The sequence below is a fragment of the Callospermophilus lateralis genome, chromosome X (assembly GCF_048772815.1).
Source record: "Callospermophilus lateralis isolate mCalLat2 chromosome X, mCalLat2.hap1, whole genome shotgun sequence".
Classification (NCBI taxonomy): domain Eukaryota; kingdom Metazoa; phylum Chordata; class Mammalia; order Rodentia; family Sciuridae; genus Callospermophilus; species Callospermophilus lateralis.
The window spans coordinates 39,650,191-39,667,720 of NC_135325.1; the positions used below are offsets into that span (position 1 = coordinate 39,650,191).

The following is a 17,530-nucleotide window of genomic DNA, read 5'->3' on the forward strand; positions in this document are numbered from 1 at the left end:
GAACTTTACACAAATAAGTTAGAAAACTGATGTGAAATACAGAAATTCCTAGAAAACCATAACTTAACAAGTATGACTTAAGTAGAAATAGCAAACTGAAATGATTCCCTATTAAAGTAATTGTATCTGTTAAAATTTTAAAGAAGATGCCAGGCCCAGATTGGTTTACCTGGAAGTTCTGCCAAATATTTGAGGAACAGATAGTTCCTTGGACAAACTGTCAGGGAACGGAATGAAAGAAAATAGTTCTCACCCCATTGCATGAGGTTAGTATAACCTTGACACCAAAACCAGACAGAACAACATGAGAATGGAAAAATTGCAGGCCAGTCTCCTCCCTGAACAAAATTTTATTGAACTGACTAAAAGTTTTTTATTTATCTCAGGACTATAAGATTAATTTAACATAAGAAAAATTCTAATGCAATGAACCATATTAACAGGTTAACATAGAAAATCATCAGGTCATCTCAGAAGATCCAGAAAACAGGTTAATAAAATTCATCATCCACTCATCTTTTAAAAACTATACTGGCAAACTAGAAATAAATGGGAAATTCCTTAACATGTTAAATGATATCTACCAAAAAAATTCAAATTTGCTCAGTGGTGAAACTTTAAAAGCACTCCCATTAAAATCAGGATCAACATAAGAACATGCAGTATTAACACTTCTTTTTTTTAACCTCTGAACATGTTTATGCAGTATTAACATTTCTATTCAAAACTGTACTATGCATTGTTGGATGTGGAAGGTCTTGGCAGTGTAGAAATACAAGAAAAAGAGATTTTTTTAAAAAAAGTATTGGAGGGGGAGATGAAAACTGACACATACAAATTACCAGAACTCATAAAAAATTGTAGCAAGTTTGCTAGTTATGAATTTGGTATACAAGAAAAAAATTATATTTGTGTACATTAGCATCAACCTGCTATAAAATTAATTTCTAAAAAGGTATTTTTACCATAGCAACAAAAATCAGCAAGAACATAAACTTGAATGATATGCAAGTCCATTGTAGATTAAATTATAAAATGTCACTTAAATAACATAAAAAAGACTAACTACATAGAAAGACATACTATGTTTAGAAATGCCTAAACAAAGATGTTAACTCTCAAATTTATTTACAGATTGAATGTAATTACAATCAAATTCCTAAAAGTTTTGTCTGTGTGTGTAGCTTGAAAATCTGATTCCAAAATATATGGGGAAGAGCAATAGTCCAAGAATAGCTAAGACTCTGTAAGAAGGACAAGATGGAGGACCTTGCTCTAAAAGGATGTACAAGAATGTCCATTGCACTATTGTTCATAATCCCAAACTGAAAACTACCTAAATGCTCATCAACAGTAAGATGGATAAACTGCAGGACATTTACAAAATGTAATTGTACACAGCAAGGTGAATAAACAAGATGCAAAACCCATTATATAGGTGGCTCACATAAACATATGTTGGATGAGAAAATAACATACACAATTTTTCAAACCCTTTACACATGCTGATGCAATTAATACTCAGAACATCATTAAGTGATTGCATGTCTTCTAGAGAGAATGCTCCAAGCATTCCTTTCTGACTCTGACTTTTCTGGGGTCAAATAGCCTGGCCTCCCCAGAATCAGAAGTGAGACAGACACTGCTTGGGGCAGGTCTTGGCAACCATCATCCAAATTTTTTGGCATTTGTGGTCTGGTAAAATTCAGCCAATCATTAAAGAGTAAATGTGTTGTATACACAGAGCTTCATAGCTGATTATGGTGAATGGCAGAGTGGAAGTAGCAGTGATTATTTACTGGGTATCTGCTATGTGCCAGGTTCAGGACTTGATGCTGGGGATATAGTGGTTAATAATAACCATATTCTTATTTAAATAATAGCATTATATTGATTGCATACTAAGTGCTGAACACTTCTAAGCACATTACATGCTTTCGTTTATCCAATTTTACAACAATACTATTAGTAACTTCATTTCACAAGTCAGGAAATAGGAGCACAGACAGGTTGAGATTTACCCAAAGTCACAGAGGAAAGAAGTGGAAAAAAATGGGAGTGAAACCTGGCCAATCTTGTATCCAAAACCTCTGAATCAGTAAATCATCCCAGCAACACTAAGAGGTAGGTATTAGTTCTGTGTTATAGCTGAGGAAAGTGAGACTCAGAACTAAAGTGAGCACATATTGATTTTGTATCTTCCATAGGACAGAGACTATATCATTTGATGAATGTATATTATCACTCCAACCTGAAAGACAAGAGTCCCCAGGAATATGGTTGGAATGAAGTTCTGTCTCATCCAGGCTCCTAGATCTCCAGATGAGTAAGTGAAATGGCTGATTTAGCTGGTTTTGTTCTTTCTTATTCCTCCATCCATACCTTACATCCTACACACTATATTTAATGCACATTATCTTCCTGGACCCTCTAAGCAACCACTGCTCCCCCAATAACCCAGAGCCTAGAATGCCTCTAGCATTGGGAATGTGGAAGCCTGCTCATCTGGTCCTTGAGATGTCTGGGTCTCACAGTCCACAGCTGCCTTATCTTCACCCACCTTCTGGCTCCTTAGGCCATAATACTTGCGATGAAAACACCTTGGTATGCAATTGTCCCGTTATCTATAGAAAACGGTATACCACAGTTTAAAAAGTTTATTTACAGGTTTTGTTTGCTTCTCCTTTGTCCATGCTCCTTCTTAAAATTTCAAAGCAAACACACTGCATCAGTAGGCTTGTCCTGAGAGACTGCATATGTTTTCCCTCAAATGGAGTAGGGAGAGGGTCTGTATGTGCCAAGAAGGCAATGTGAGAGTGTGACACTCGGCCTTTCTCAGCCCAGTCAGGTATAGATTTCTTAGAAGAGGCCTGTGAAAGGGGAGGAGTGATGCTGGCCAATGAGAGGGTATGATTGTGTATCCAGCACCTGTCCTATGGGAAATGATGCCAGGAACTATCACCTTATTTCACCTGGGCATAATCAAACAAGACCAATTTCAAGACACATCACAGAACAAACCAAAATGAAATATTCCAGGTTAGCACTGAAAAGTCCCAAACTAGACCAAACATGAAACATTACAAATAAGCTTTACATACAAAAGGAGAAGTTTCTAGTCAAAGATCCCTGTGATCAAGATGGTCTTTATCTAATCCTTATTCTTCTCTCTTTCCTCACCTCTCCTGACATTGACTGCTTGTTATCCTACAGTTATTTCATTCAGCTGTTCTCTATTCCAACTTTCAGGTTAAGGCGTGAGTGGATGTCAGGCATCCTTTGCTCTTCTATACCCACTCTATCACCACCACATTGAGCCCACAGAAGTAAACCCCACTTACATCCCCTTCGCCGTTGCAGCCTGCTGCTGCCGCTGCTGTGTGGAATCCAGATCTTCTGCAACCTGGTTTGGGTGAGCTCTCCCATCTCTCGAGACATCTTAGATGTCACAGTTAATGACACCACTGCTCACAAGGTATCAAGCCTCACTTTCTATCTTCCTAGTTGTCCTTTCCGTGATGTTGTCACAGCAGCAGATGGACAGGGCTGGAATGAAGGCACACTGGGCTTCTGAGCCTCTCACCACCTGTCTCCAGGCCCTCTTCTTTTTTCCTAGCCTACCTCTGCTCCTGTGTATACCAGGGGGGGCTTGGGTGCTGAGAGCAAGAGGTTGGGCAGAAGTCGGCAGAGGCCTCTGAACTCCAAGGGCTGTGTACATAGGAGATAAGTTGGAGTCCAGCAAGGAAGGCAGCCAGCAAGACAGCCCAGGTCTGGCCAGTCACTTCCCGCCAATGAAGTCAGGACTAGTAGAGTATGCAAATAAAAGACCAAAGATCATGTGCTTGCATCCTGTGTGAAATGGCAAGCAAAGATGATGGAGGTAGAGGTATTAGCTTTGAAATTAAAAATTGGTCTGAAGTAAAATGTAAAGCTCCAACTCAAAAACAAAGATCCACATCAGAAATTCAAGGCCCCAAAGAACAAAAGCACAAACACCAAGTCCCAAATGAAAAAGGTAAACTGGAAGTGGAATATTCACTACCTCACAGGTCACCCCGACCCAAAATGGCATCTCAACCCTTGTCTTCGCCTAAATACTGTTGGATTCCCTGTCACAGAGCCTCTTCCTCCTAAAATATGATGCCTATGACACTCTTGGAGAGATGGGCACTATCTGATCATTTTTATACTCTCTCTAGCCAAGGCTAAACAAATCACAGTAAAACTTGACACCTCAAGAAGAGAAGTGAGCACAGCCATTGCTGAAGGGAGACATGGTAAGCACTGCTCAGATGGCTGACAGCTGCCATGAGATGCCCTAGGGATAAAGACATTATTATCTGCTCAACAACCTGGCTAAAGTTTTTCATGTAAGCCATTGGGATGATGGCTTTGGAGGGTAGAGGCTGCAGTAGGTTGAGCGTGGGTAGAAAGAAGCAATGTCCTCTAAATAGAACAAATTCATAGGCCAGAACCATCACACCCAAAATTCTTCCCTTCACAGGGCCTGCTTTCCCTGCTTCCCCTTGGTTATTTTGAGACTTTTATCTGTAGAACTCATGTAACTGCCCAGCCTGCCTGGAATATGTCCAAGCATGCTCTTACTTCATTCTTTTGCAACCTTCCCACCCCCTGATGAACCTCCAGTGATTGGCTATTAGGAAGTTCAACTTTCTTCTACTGAGCTGGGCTACACAAGAGCAACCACTTGGGGGTTGAAATCTCCAATCTCTGCCCTCAAATGCTCCCCAGCTCAACTTTGCCTTTTAAGAAGTTCCCTAAAATATATTCTCAGAGCCCTAGTCTACACAAGGGTTAGATTTCCTCCAGCTGCTGTGTATAAATCATACCAGAATTTCAACATCAGGGCCCACATATCTAAATGAATCTACAGTGGATAACAGTGATTAAGAGCAATGGGCTCTACAGCCACATTACCTGAGTGGATTCTTACTTCTGCCTATGAGACACTGAACAGATAAACTTTTCAGTGTCTCAGTTTTTTTTTCAATCTGTAATGTGGGAATGATAAGAGTAACTAGTCCCTTAGGGTTATTGAAGATTTAATACATTAATATGTGTAAGGCATCTGGAAAATGCTAAATAATACTGTTATTGACTCTATGAAGTAAATGATTAATCACTTAGACTAATCTGTGACTTTTATTAGTAAAGGAAACTTACAATATTATGGCAATGAGTTAACATTTATGATATAAAGAGCTCCTGAGAATCAAATAGAAAGATGATTTCATTTATACCTTTTTGGTTTTATGTCAAGACTTATGTTAAAGTTGAGAAGCCACATATAGATCATTTCATCTCATCTTCTCAGGTGAAAACAAACAAATAAACTGAGGTCTAGAGAAGGAAAATGGTTTTTTAAGATCACATAGAAAATCAATGGGCAAGGGGTTGAGATTGTGGCTCAGCAGTAGAGTGCTCAGCTAGTTGGTGTAGGCATTGGGTTCAATACTCAGCACCACATAAAAATAAATAAATAAAATAAAGATATTGTGTTCAACTATAACTAAAAAAATTTTAAAAAAGAAAGAGAATCAGTCACCAAGTCATGAGTAGAACAGTGGGAACCTAAGTTCTCCCACTCCAGGGATTTTCTTTGGTTAATTGATCAAGCTAGCTTGATTTAAGAATGTGGTATTTTGCATGATGTTAAGTGAACTACATCAGGCATGGAAAAACAAATACAGCATGTTCTCACCTATATGCAGAAACTAAAAAGTTGATCTCAAAAAGTTGAGAGTAGAACACTGATTACCAGAGCCTAAGAAGGGGAGTAGGATAGAGAGAGAATGGTTAAAAGGTACAGGATGCAGTTGGATAGGATGAATAACTTCTAATGTTCTATAGCACACTGTTGTCTATGGTTGACAACAATTAATTGTGCATGTCAAAATAGGTAGTAGAAAGGATTTTGAATGTTCCTAACACAAAGAAATGATAAAGTTTTATGGTGATAGATATGCCAATTACCCTGATCTTAGAATTGCACATTGTATACATGTATTGAAATATCATGATACTCCATAAATATGTACAATTATGTGTCAATAAAAATTAGACATTTTAAAAATGTAGCCTTACAGATTAGATTAGAATTTGTAGAGTCTCAGAGACAGACTTTGGAAGAGATACAACTCTCCTAATCCTAATATTTACCAATTAATTACTAATTGGTAAAACTCTGTTAATGCTAATAACTAATAATAACTCTTTTGCATATGTATTCAATTGCCCATGAGGCAATAACATATCCTTTATCCTATTTATTCCTTACACACATCTGATTCACATGACAAGGAAACTAAAATCTAGGGAGGTGAAGTGGACTGTCCAAGGTAATCTAGTCGGTCATATGAATATGTTTTTTATGTTTACAATTCTGTCCTTATGAACCTGCCAAGAGGCAGGAAGATAATTTTAGTAGCAGGAAATCTGAGATGGGTGGCTAGTGGATTTTTGACAAGGTCTGAAAGGATAAACTTGGGGTCTAGGCTTGAAAACTCAAATTTAATATTATCTGAAACTAACTATAAGACTTTTTACCATTATTACCAATCCTGACTTCAGAAGGAGAAATAAACAAGCTTTATGGAAAATCCTCAGCCTGGCCTTCAAACCTCTTCTAATTTAAGCACCAACCTACCTATCCAACCATATTTCCCTTAAACATCCACATTTAAATTGCACTGACTGACTCACTGGGACCCAAAATATACCATGTACTTTCCTATTTCTGGGCTTTCCCCCTTATCTCTGGGTATCCTGGAATACCTTCCTTCCCTTCCATTCTTAATGAAATCCAACTCATTCTTCAAGGTCTGATTCAACATTCATCTCCTCTGGGAAGTTGACTCTGGATCCTTGGGAGAGGTTTTGTCTTTAGTTCTCATATTGCCCATGTGCCTTCATCTATCTGAGCAATTATCCCCACTGTTTTCTTCATCTGCTTTCATGCTGGACTGTGGAATCCATGAAGATAGGAAATGAACCATGGTGATATATTTCCAGTGTCCAGCTCAGGCCCTAGCACAGAGGAAACATTTGCCCAATGAATATTGGTACAGTCTACATTTTTCTGCTCTAGATGAGATACACCATTCTATCAAGGTAAGTATTAAAACAAAGAGCTGTGTAGGGAAGTGGATGGGAGAACTGACTTGTTAAAAGGTAGAATGTGGCATCTAGAAATGTCTCTCAACCTTGAATGGTGCAGAACAGAATAAACAAAAGAATAAAGCCCCATCTGAGAGGGTCTAATGAATTGGTTGCAGGGATAGGGTTTAATCAGTATCAGATTCTTACTCAAAACTGAGTGCTCAGCCATAAAGTCCAAATGTAGCTATCTTTAGGGAAGAAAAATATACAATGTGATTTCCAGAGATCCACAGACCCTGACACCCCTCTGCCAAGTACTGAGTGTAGGAAGGAATCCTACTTAAAGTATATAGACAGTACTGATGGGCAATAAAATCACAATTGATAATTATTGGAATGTGTGTATGGATGAATTTGTGGGAGGCTGAGGGGGAGGTTAGCCACATACTTGCAGGTTAGATGTGTATGTATGAGTACATATCAGGCCTTCTGTGGCAGTAGCCTATGATCCACTTCCTTTGCAGCCTCAGCCCTGGCCACCATCCCCCTATTTTCAGCCCCAAGCTTGGGACTCAAAGCTCACTGCATCCTAGTCCTAGGAGTAACTCTCCATACACTATAGTCACTGAGGGAGAAGAGCAGTGAGAGATTTGTGGGTTGTATTGCCTGTAGATGCTATGTACAAAGCATGATAACTAATTTCACACAGAGTACGAAAATCCTAAAATGTTTCCAAAGAGCTTTGGATCATGTCCTTCTGCCCCCTCTTGATCTTCAGGCAACCTTCTGAGGGAAGTAGGCTAGAGACTTTAATTTCCATTTTATTGATGAGCTATTGACACCTGGAGAAACTAGAAAGTTTGTTCAAAGTGTCACAGCAAATCAACCCTACTTTATATACTATAGGAGAGGGAAGAGATATCTCTATCACACATTTCATTCAAAATTGTACTAGAGTAACTTGGAGATACTTCTAATGGCGCTACGGAATTGCCCTTTAGGTCGCTGTCCTACAAATTCAGGCAAAAGTAGATTAAAAATACAGATAGTTTAGATATAGAAATAATTTTTTCCCAACTCTCTCATACCATTTAATGCATACCTCAAACAAACACCTTGCAAACAAAACTTTCCATTGAGCCCAAAGAATGGATTTAGATTTGTGTAACTCCTCTCTACTTTTCCTTCTCACCTACCTGTTCTCTTAGAGGTTTTTTCTTCCATCCTTAATTATCCAACACTCAGTTCTCTTGCATTTACAGACCCCCAAAGCAGGTCCAGTGGGAGACATCAAAGAGGGAACCTGGAGATGTTCGTTGGTTCCTGGGAAGGCTGAGGAAGCACCCTTGTTAAGGGGTGTAGTGTACACTCTGTTGAAATATCAGCTGTTGTAGTGCCAAAGGAGTTCCTGAGCCTTTTCTCTTCAGTCCAACCATGTGTTCACCTTGCCCCAAAGGTCAGAACTAATATTAACAAGCCACGACAGAATGGGGAAATTAAAACCAGCTATTGAGACAAGCAAGATCTGGCTTTCCTTGGGGCTGAGTTTCAGATCAGTCTTGAGTGTAAATGGGCACAATTCCTTACTGGAAAGCAATTTGGCAATATGAAGCAAGAGCAATAAAAATGTTCATTTCCTTTGTCCTAGTTATCCCACTCCTGGGACTCAATACCAAATCAGCAAATCCCATAGCATGAAAAAGCTCAAGACGTGCAAGCGTGTGCACACACACAACACACATACTCACACACATTGTAATTACAGAGCTCTTTTCTGATGGCAACAAGTAGTAGGTAAACTTTAAGTCCTCTGGGAGGAAAAGCAGTTTGCTAGGTCTTTTTTTGCAGGCACAGAAGATGATGTCTTTAAGACTGTAAAATTCTGTGGAAAAAAATAACTATGTTGCAATTCTGGATAAGAAACCTAAAAATACAATGTTATATTTTCCCGTGGATATTAAGCATGTGTATCACTTCTGTTTTTGGGCTCTCAAAAAAAAAAAAAATGAACCTGTTGCTGTTGCCCTTTGTTCATTCGTCTAACAAATATTCAATCCCCTCTAAGATATACTGTGTCCAGTAATAGGAAATGGAGCTAACAAGATGACTCATACATATGTCATTGCTCTAGAGTTGCTGGCAGTCTAATGGCAACAGAAATAGAAATCAATGATAGCTGCTGATTGTGATAAATGCTGTGACAGCATGAACCATAGAGTGCTGTGGGACCCAGGGGAAGACTTCGGTGATAGGTGTGTAGTTCATAAAATCTTATTTAGAAAAGTAATTCTTGACCTGATTAAGGAAGAGGTTGAATCCTGGCTCTATCACTTCTGTGAGACTGAAGTGAATTCACTCAACTTCTACACCCCTTCCAAGGTTTACTTGGGAATGAAAGAGATGATGTATACAGGACAAACACAGCTGCATCAGGGGACAGACAGTGCTGCTTCGGAGCTTAAATGTTCTGGGCCTCAATTTAATTCATCTGACAAATGGAGCCAAGAGCAAATACACGTCTGGCCACATTCTTCTAGACTCTGAGACACAAGACAAATTAGGCACAGGGCGGATTTGAGACAGTCTCCTCCTGCCTTCTGCCTCAATAATGCCAGAGGTCATCCTACTAAAATATTATCTCAGTAGAGAAGCTCTTAGCGCTCTCTCCTCCAACCGTGAAGTTCCCTTCATCCCTGGAGCGTGCAAACACAGGGCGTCTGCAACTCCCAGGGCGCAAGTGCCTAAGCCAAAAGGGCTCTTAGGTGGGCTATCTGCCGTGCTGGGGGTGGGGCTTAGGCCAGTGAGCGGGTCCAAAGAGTTTCCCGCCTAAAAAGTGGCGACATCCCATTCTTAAGTAACCGGAAGCACCAAGGGAACTTTTGAATAAAGGAGAAACACAGTCAGACGCAAATGTCTGGGCCAGGGCGCGGCCAGAGGAGTTAGGAACCCAAACGCGGACCTGCTTTCCGCCATTCATTCTTTCTTAGCGTTCGTTCGCCCCGCCCCTTCGCTGTGCGCGTAGTTACGTCTCTGGCCAATGAGAACTGCGGGACTCAAGGCGCCGCCAGACGTGCGGCAAGTTCTTCCGTGGCAAGGACAAGAACGCCTGCGCAAACGCACGCGCAAACGCGCGGTCTAACCGACTTCCGAGCGCCAAGCAGTTTGCCCGCTCCTTAGACGCGGGATGTGGCAGAGGTATTGCAGTTTACTAGGATGTTGCGCATTGTGAGCTGGAACATAAATGGAATCCGAAGTCCCCTGCAAGGGGTGGTGTGCCAGGAAAGCAGCAACAGTACCTCCATGGCCATGAGACGCATTTTGGATGAACTGGATGCCGATATTGTCTGTCTCCAGGAGACCAAAGTGACTAGTGAGCACTCAATAATCCAAAATCCTTACCATATTCTTATTTTCCCGCTAACTTTTGTCCTCTGCTCTATCTCATTTCACTCTCCCACTTCCCCGTACTTAGAGTCCTTTAAACCCAGCTCAGAATCTTTTTCCCTCCCTAACCGCCATTGTCTATCCCAGCTAGATCCCCTAATTCCCACTCCCATCTCCTATCCTCTACGGGACTTTAATTGCCTCGCCTGTGAAATCCCCAAATCCACTCAGATTCCCACTAATTCTACTGCCCCAACTCAGTCCTTTGAATTCCCCCTCCTATGCACTGTCCATCTCCAACCCCCAAGGCAGACCCCTCTGTTCTCTGTCCCTCTCTTATTCCCACCCCATTTTTTGCCTCCTGCTCATACTTTATAATTTTCTCCACCACAGACCTCCAGTTCCCTTTATTTACTCCAACCCTCATCTCCACCTCATTTCCCACCCCAAGTTTAGACCTAATTTCCTTTCCCCCACTCCCTCAGGATCCCTAATTTCTTCTCTCATCATCACCATTTCAGATCTGCTATTTTCCTATCTTCCTACACCCCAGTTCAGATTCCCATTTTCCTTTTCCATGTTCCCATTTCCCACTCCTAGCTCCTTTCAATCATTTAGACCCCTAGGCTTAGTTTTGATTCACTCCTCACTCACTAATTCTCCACCTTCCACTTCATGGGCTGTCCCCACTTCCCTGCCTTCTGATATTGATATAATTCCTTCTCTGACTCTTCTACCTTTCTAGATTATCTTTGATCATAGATACTTCATTTTTCCTTCCTATGCTGTTTCTGATGTGTGCCAATACTATTAGCCTACAACTGTAATTTCAGGCCTTTTTGTGTTCTGGGTCCTAGTATTACCTTTGACTTAATGTTATACTTTTTTTCAGGGGATGTGCTGACAGAGCCCCTGGCTATTGTTGAGGGCTATAACTCCTATTTCAGCTTCAGCCGCAGCCGAAGTGGCTATTCTGGTAAATTGGGTTTTGGGGGATTTTAAATTAGTGTTAGTGATAGAGGCAGGTAAGAAGAAAGGGTTTCTAATATTTGTTGAGAAGGTAATAAGAAATTTAGATTTTTAGTCCAAAGAGCTAAAGCCCCATAAAATTTAAGTTACACGAAGTGTATTTTTATGTATAAAATTATCTTGTTGTATGTTTGTACAATTGTACGTTGTACAATTGTGTGGTGGTTATTTTTGTGAGCTCTGGATCCTGACTGCCCGGGTTCAAATTATGGTTCACTCCCTGTGTACCCTCTGGAAAGACTATCTCTTTGTGCCTCAGAATTCTCAACTGGAAAACTAGGATAGGTAATGTGTAATAATAATAATACATAATAACTTAAGAGCAGTTACCATATGTCCCTGTAAAATACTTAGAACATTAGCTGTTATTATTCTGTGGCTTTTTAGATGAAGGAACTGAGGCTCTGAGGTATTAAATTGCCCTACATTCAAGGGAACCATCCGTGGCTCTTGAGTTGGGAAAATTTGTCAATGCCTTAAAAGAATAGTGAGCCACATTTTATGAAGAGTATCAGGTAACTTTTGTGGGAACAATTGGAATGAGACAGGCTGCACAACAGACTGTTGGTTGCCAGTCCTGTTCAGATATCCTCTTTGTCCCCAGGTGTAGCTACCTTCTGTAAGGACAGCGCTACCCCAGTGGCTGCTGAAGAAGGCCTGAGTGGCTTGTTTGCCACCCAGAATGGGGACGTGGGTTGTTACGGAATCACGGATGAGTTCACACAAGAGGAGCTCCGAGCTCTGGATAATGAGGGCCGGGCCCTCCTTACACAGCACAAGATCCGGTAATAGCCCATATCCCCCTTCCACTGAGCATTGCTGGTTCTAGTCTTTATGTGGAGAGCTCACTTTATAAACATGCATTCATTATAGAAAAGTTCCCAAACTTACCTTTTCTGGACTCTAGTTGTGACTGAGCTGCTCACTATGTGACCCTGGCAAATTATGTACCATTATGAGCCTTGAGTTCTCACAGTGGGGGACTGGCCTGGAAATCCAGCCCTTTTACTACTACAGGCACCCCAAAAACAACATAGCCAATACCAAACCCATGTTGCTCGCTTTCTGGGTATCCTGTTTTAATGAATGGTAGCATCATCACCTGGTTTACTTGGTTGGCATCCTACATGCCCCTTTCCTTGACTCATCTGTAGTCAGTCCCCAAGTCCTCTGAGTTCAGTGTTTTTCTAATCCTTTTCTTCTATCCTGTGGATAACCATTAAGTAGAAGTCATGTGGTGTGGTGGGGGAAGCCTTGAAACTGACCCTTTTTGAGGTTTTCTCTTCTCCCTAGCACTTGGGAAGGAAAAGAGAGGACCTTGACCCTTATCAACGTGTACTGCCCCCACGCAGACCCTGGGAAGCCTGAGCGGCTGACTTTTAAGATGCGCTTCTATCGTTTGCTGCAGATCCGAGCAGAAGCCCTCTTGGCAGCTGGCAGGTACTGGAAATCTGGGCAGCAAGGCTTCTTTGAGTTTGTCCTGGGTGCCCAACCTTGTGTCATGCTCCATTGGAAGTTATATTCAGTCTTTCTGTTCCTTCAAAGCCTAGTTGCAGACATCACTATGCCCACCTGAATAAGCCTTGCTCTCTTAAGAGCTGTGTGTACAAGGTAAAGGGACACAAACATGATCTTTATATTTTTTAAAAAAATTATTTTGTAGTTGTTGATGGACTTTATTGTATTCATTTATTTATATGTGGTGCTGAGAATCGAACCTAGTGCCTCACACATCAAGGCAAGTGCTCTACCACTGAGCCACAACCCCAGCCCATGAGTTTTATATTCTGAACACATATCCTTGCTCCTCCTATGAATACCAAGGCTATCCCTACCTCTCCCCATTTGTCAAATGAGTGTATGAAAGCCCACTTCACAGAATAGTTTTAAGGATGAAATGAGATGAGGGTGGTAATAGTGTCTGGAAGCAAATGAAAGTCTTGTTCCTGGGAAGGACAGGAAAATGAGGGTGGGTTAGAGTAATCAAGGGGTGCTTCCTAGAGGAAGTGTTACCTGAGTTCAGTTTTGAAGTACAACAAAGATGGCATTAGGTAGACATGATTGAGGTGCTCATGTCAAACAGCACTGTCACCTTTGGAGCACAGAATTTGGTTGGTCAGCTGTAGAGGAATTCAGGTTGTGGCATGGTGGCAGAGGTAGATAGCCACAACGCAAGTAGCTGTTGGCTAGTCTCAGTGTGGGAGGTGGCCTATCTGAGCCCTTAGGCTTAGGAAAAAAATATGGTTCAGGACAACTGCTCCCCTTTCTTGAATTCCCATTGACAACCCCACCTTGTGTTTTTCAGCCATGTGATCATTTTGGGTGACCTGAATACAGCACACCGCCGCATTGACCACTGTGATGCAGTCAACCTGGTAAGGGTCCCTCTAGTCTCTGGCCCTCTTCCTGACTGTGATTGTGTCTAGTCAGCCAGCCAATGCTGAGTTCTTGCAGCTTCTTTTGTGAAATACTCTTCTGTGTTTTTAATTGGCACATAATTATTATTTTTTTATTAGTTGTTCAAGACATTACAAAGTTCTTGACATATCATGTTTCATACATTTGATTCAAGCGGATTATGAACTCCCATTTTTACCCTATATACATTATGCATATAGGCATATAGGCATAGGGTGGGGAAACTCAACAAAGTCTGACATTCAGATTCTTAGCATTCCTTCCTTTCTGGTTCAGGCAGGACCCCTCTGGCATGAGGGTCTTATGGCCTACTATTATACAAAGACAGGTCACAGAATTCCTTAATGGCTAGCTGAAGGCTGAGAAGATCAGTTTCTATGACCTACCTTGGGGAAGAGAAATTCTACTTTCTGTTGACATCTTTAGAAGGGAGTTAATGAGCCAGGACCCAGAGGTGAAAACCAAAATATATGTATCATGATATCACAGAGGTCATCAGTGCTGGTACAGTTACTCATCCCTGTACTTGGCTCAGAAAGGGGCTCTAGGAAAATCTCTTATTAGTTTGCAGGAGAGAAACACAAACGTGGATATGGCTCTGAGCTGGGAAAATGAGCAGAACTGAAGTAATGAGAGAATGGTGGTGGTGGTGGTGGTATGGTGGGTACAGGGGTAAACATTACAAGGCTTCAGTTCCTCCCTGCTTTGTTTTTCAACAGTAATTTACTTAGTCAGTTCCTTCAACTTCCTGTGATAGTATTGTATACCTTTATGCCTTCTCAACTTATTTCAGGGCTATCCTAGATGTTTCTAGTGCACTTCCTTCTTTCTTTCTTCCAAGAAAAGAGAACTACCAGCTCAGACGACAAAGACAGTATTCAAAATGGCAGAACATGTCTGCTTCCCAGCAGAATGGTTCTTCTAATCATCTTGTCTCTAAATGCCACTATTATCCTATTGGGTATTCCAACTAGAAGCCTGGGAACTATGCTCTTACTGTCCTTCTTTACCTTCTTTCCTACATTCAGTTGGTGAGTGAGTACTATTGATTCTACCTCCAAATCATCTCAATTTATTTTTTCTGCCTCCTTTAGCACCATCCTGGTCCAAGTGACCATTATCTCTAGCTTGCATGGACTATGGTGGCTGTCTTCTACTGGTGTCCCCCATCTGATCTTCCCTTCACAGGCCCATCATAGAGGCTGCTCTCAGAACTTGGAGCCCTCTCTGCCTAGGTTATTTCCACTTGGTCTTCACATCTCAGCCCCAGGTCATTTACCAAAAGGAAGCCTCCTTCATCCCCAGGACTAGATCTACTTTGGTCCTAGCTTCATGCCTGAGACAAAATAGGTATTCTATGAACATTGTTGTATTGAATGTGTGAGTGGGTAGATTAGATAGATGAATGGATGGATCAGGGATCAGAGCCAAAGGAAGTAGTCAGACATGGATCTCTATGGACTCTGACTTCAGGAGGAAGGGATGGTCAGTGAGAGTTTTGACCCACACAAGATAAACCAAATAGTGCCAGAGGGTTTAAAGGAAAAGCCAACATTCTTTAACTCCTAATCTCTGCCCCACTACTCCCTAGAGGCAACTATTTTTCCTGTTTTCCATTCTTTCAAAAAGCATTTCTGGGAATTGTTTAGATTAAGAAAACAACAGACTTTCAGATTTGACATTTATGGACCAGTGCAAGGTAAGTGTACCATGGTATGGAGGGAAATCAGAAAATTAGAATACAAATCCCAACTCTACCAGTTCTCAAGTGTGTGACCTTGAGCAGTAGTCTTTTTTGGAACAACCAGATTTTCCATTTCTGGGTATCTAGGAATGCTTTGAAGAGGACCCAGGACGCAAATGGATGGACGGCTTACTCAGTAACCTGGGGTGCCAGGCTGGATCCCATGGAGGGCCCTTCATTGATAGCTACCGCTATTTCCAACCAAAGCAGGAAAGGGCCTTCACCTGCTGGTCCGTGGTTAGTGGTGCCCGACATCTCAACTATGGTTCTAGGCTTGACTATGTGCTGGGGGATAGGACCCTAGTAATAGGTACCTTCCAGAACTCCTTCCTGCTACCTGAAGTGATGGGCTCTGACCACTGCCCTGTGGGTGCCACCTTGAATGTGTCCTCTGTGCCTGCAAAACAGTGCCCTCCTCTGTGCACCCGCTTTCTCCCTGAGTTTGCAGGTACCCAGCTCAAGATTCTCCGCTTCCTAGTTGCTCGTGAACAAGAACCTGTGTTGGAAAAGTCAGCGCTGCGGCTCAGCAATCAAACACAGGTACAGAAGCAGCAAAACAAAGTCCGTGTGCGCTCAACCAGGCCTCGGCCAAGTCAGGCTAATTCCAGAAGAGGCCAGACAAACCTGATGAGCTACTTCCAGCCCTCCTCCAACCATTCCAAAACTTCTCCTGAATTGGAGCTACTTAGCTTGCCACTGGTGAACAACCTCACAACCCCAAAGACACTAGAAGAGGAGGTGATAGCCAGAGAGGTAGAAGGGCAGGCCAAGCACTCAGAGAGTAAAGAAGAAAAGGAGTTACGGACCTCATTCTGGAAGTCTGTGCTTGGGGGACCTTCACCCATGCCCCTCTGCGGTGGCCACAGGGAACCATGTGTGATGCGAACTGTAAAAAAGCCAGGACCCAACCTGGGCCGCCACTTTTACATGTGTGCCAGGCCCCGGGGTCCTCCCAGTGACCCTTCCTCCCGCTGCAACTTCTTTCTCTGGAGCAAGCCCAGCTGAACCCATGGAGACCTAGGGATATCTGGCATGATCACCCATTCTATGCTGCCTTCTTCCCTAAGGCCTCCTTGCTTCCCTTCCTTCTCTTCTTTTTTTTTTGTGTGTGTGTGGGGTGTTCCAGGGACTGAACTCAGGAGCACTCAACTACTGAGCCACATCCCCAGCCCTATTTTGTATTTTATTTAAAGACAGGGTCTCACTGATTACTTAGCACCTCACTTTTGCTGAGGCTAGCTTTGAATTTGTGATTCTCCTGCCTCAGCCTCCTGAGCCACTGGGATTACAGGCATGCACCACCATGCCAGGTCTCCTCTTTCTTCTTTATCTTCCTTCTCATTCTTTTCCTCCCCCAAGGTGTCCCTCCCTCTATCTCAACTTCCTCTTCCTCCTCCAAGGTCTCTCTCCCTCTGTCTTCCTGCCTACGTCCTTGTTTGTGAGCTTCTTGTGCCTTAGTGCTGTGACCCAGTCCCTCACCCCACTTCCTACCTTCCTGTCAGAAGTTCATGAGAACCAGCTGCCCTCAGAAGTTATGATTTTAAAACCTCTTCTTTTCTTGCGGGGAAATATGTTCAAAATAAAGTCTGTTTTTAAAAAAATTCAGTGTACTACATTGAGTGAAAATTTTGGATGTGCTCAGAAAGTTGAGTTAAAGAAGCCATCTCAGAATGGGTTTGCCAGATGCTTGTAGCCTAACATAATGGAAGTGGGGAGGAAGGAGAACAGTGCTGGGCTGTAGTGGTTCCCTGTACTGCTGAATGCAGTTCTGGGGAACTACTCTTTCATTCTAGGCCGTTTAGTGAGGATCTACCATCTCCTAGCTTTATAGAGTAC

At 42.1% G+C, this 17,530-nt stretch overlaps 2 protein-coding genes across 10 annotated transcripts in view; one reads left to right on the forward strand and one right to left on the reverse strand.

Moving 5' to 3' along the window:
* Pfkfb1 (6-phosphofructo-2-kinase/fructose-2,6-biphosphatase 1) overlaps positions 1-8,684 on the reverse strand; it is a 54,923-nt gene extending 46,239 nt beyond the window's left edge. For 4 of the 8 annotated variants that reach the window (XM_077107412.1, XM_077107410.1, XM_077107409.1 and 1 more), the window contains exon 1: positions 8,316-8,663. Coding sequence is in view for 4 of the 8 variants with exons in the window: in XM_077107407.1 (XP_076963522.1) it covers positions 3,342-3,438 (97 nt within the window). In the remaining 4 variants the exon portion in view is untranslated. Of the gene's footprint in view, positions 1-3,341; positions 4,129-8,315 lie in introns of those variants that run through there. The other 4 variants (XM_077107407.1, XM_077107414.1, XM_077107408.1 and 1 more) reach the window with 3 other exon arrangements.
* A 1,553-nt stretch (positions 8,685-10,237) lies between these two features.
* On the forward strand, positions 10,238-17,277 carry Apex2 (apurinic/apyrimidinic endodeoxyribonuclease 2). Of its 2 annotated transcripts, XM_077107095.1 has the most exons (6): positions 10,238-10,489; positions 11,396-11,479; positions 12,137-12,317; positions 12,826-12,972; positions 13,838-13,907; positions 15,782-17,277. In XM_077107095.1, the coding sequence occupies exons 1-6, from the start codon at positions 10,333-10,335 to the stop codon at positions 16,697-16,699; spliced, it is 1,557 nt and encodes a 518-aa protein (XP_076963210.1). In that variant the 5' UTR covers positions 10,238-10,332; the 3' UTR covers positions 16,700-17,277. The 2 variants fall into 2 exon arrangements, with proteins under 2 accessions (XP_076963210.1, XP_076963211.1); XM_077107096.1 differs by lacking the exons at positions 10,238-10,489; positions 11,396-11,479 and having other exon boundaries at positions 12,142-12,317; positions 12,885-12,972.
* Positions 17,278-17,530: the final 253 nt, after the last annotated feature.

Excerpts from the sequence above, each read along its gene's own strand:
- Apex2 (XM_077107095.1), top strand. The coding sequence starts at position 10,333 with ATGTTGCGCATTGTGAGCTGGAACATAAATGGAATCCGAAGTCCCCTG. Across the intron at positions 12,318-12,825 it reads CTTACACAGCACAAGATCCG|CACTTGGGAAGGAAAAGAGA; the intron begins GTAATAGCCCAT and ends TCTTCTCCCTAG. Across the intron at positions 12,973-13,837 it reads GCCCTCTTGGCAGCTGGCAG|CCATGTGATCATTTTGGGTG; the intron begins GTACTGGAAATC and ends TGTGTTTTTCAG.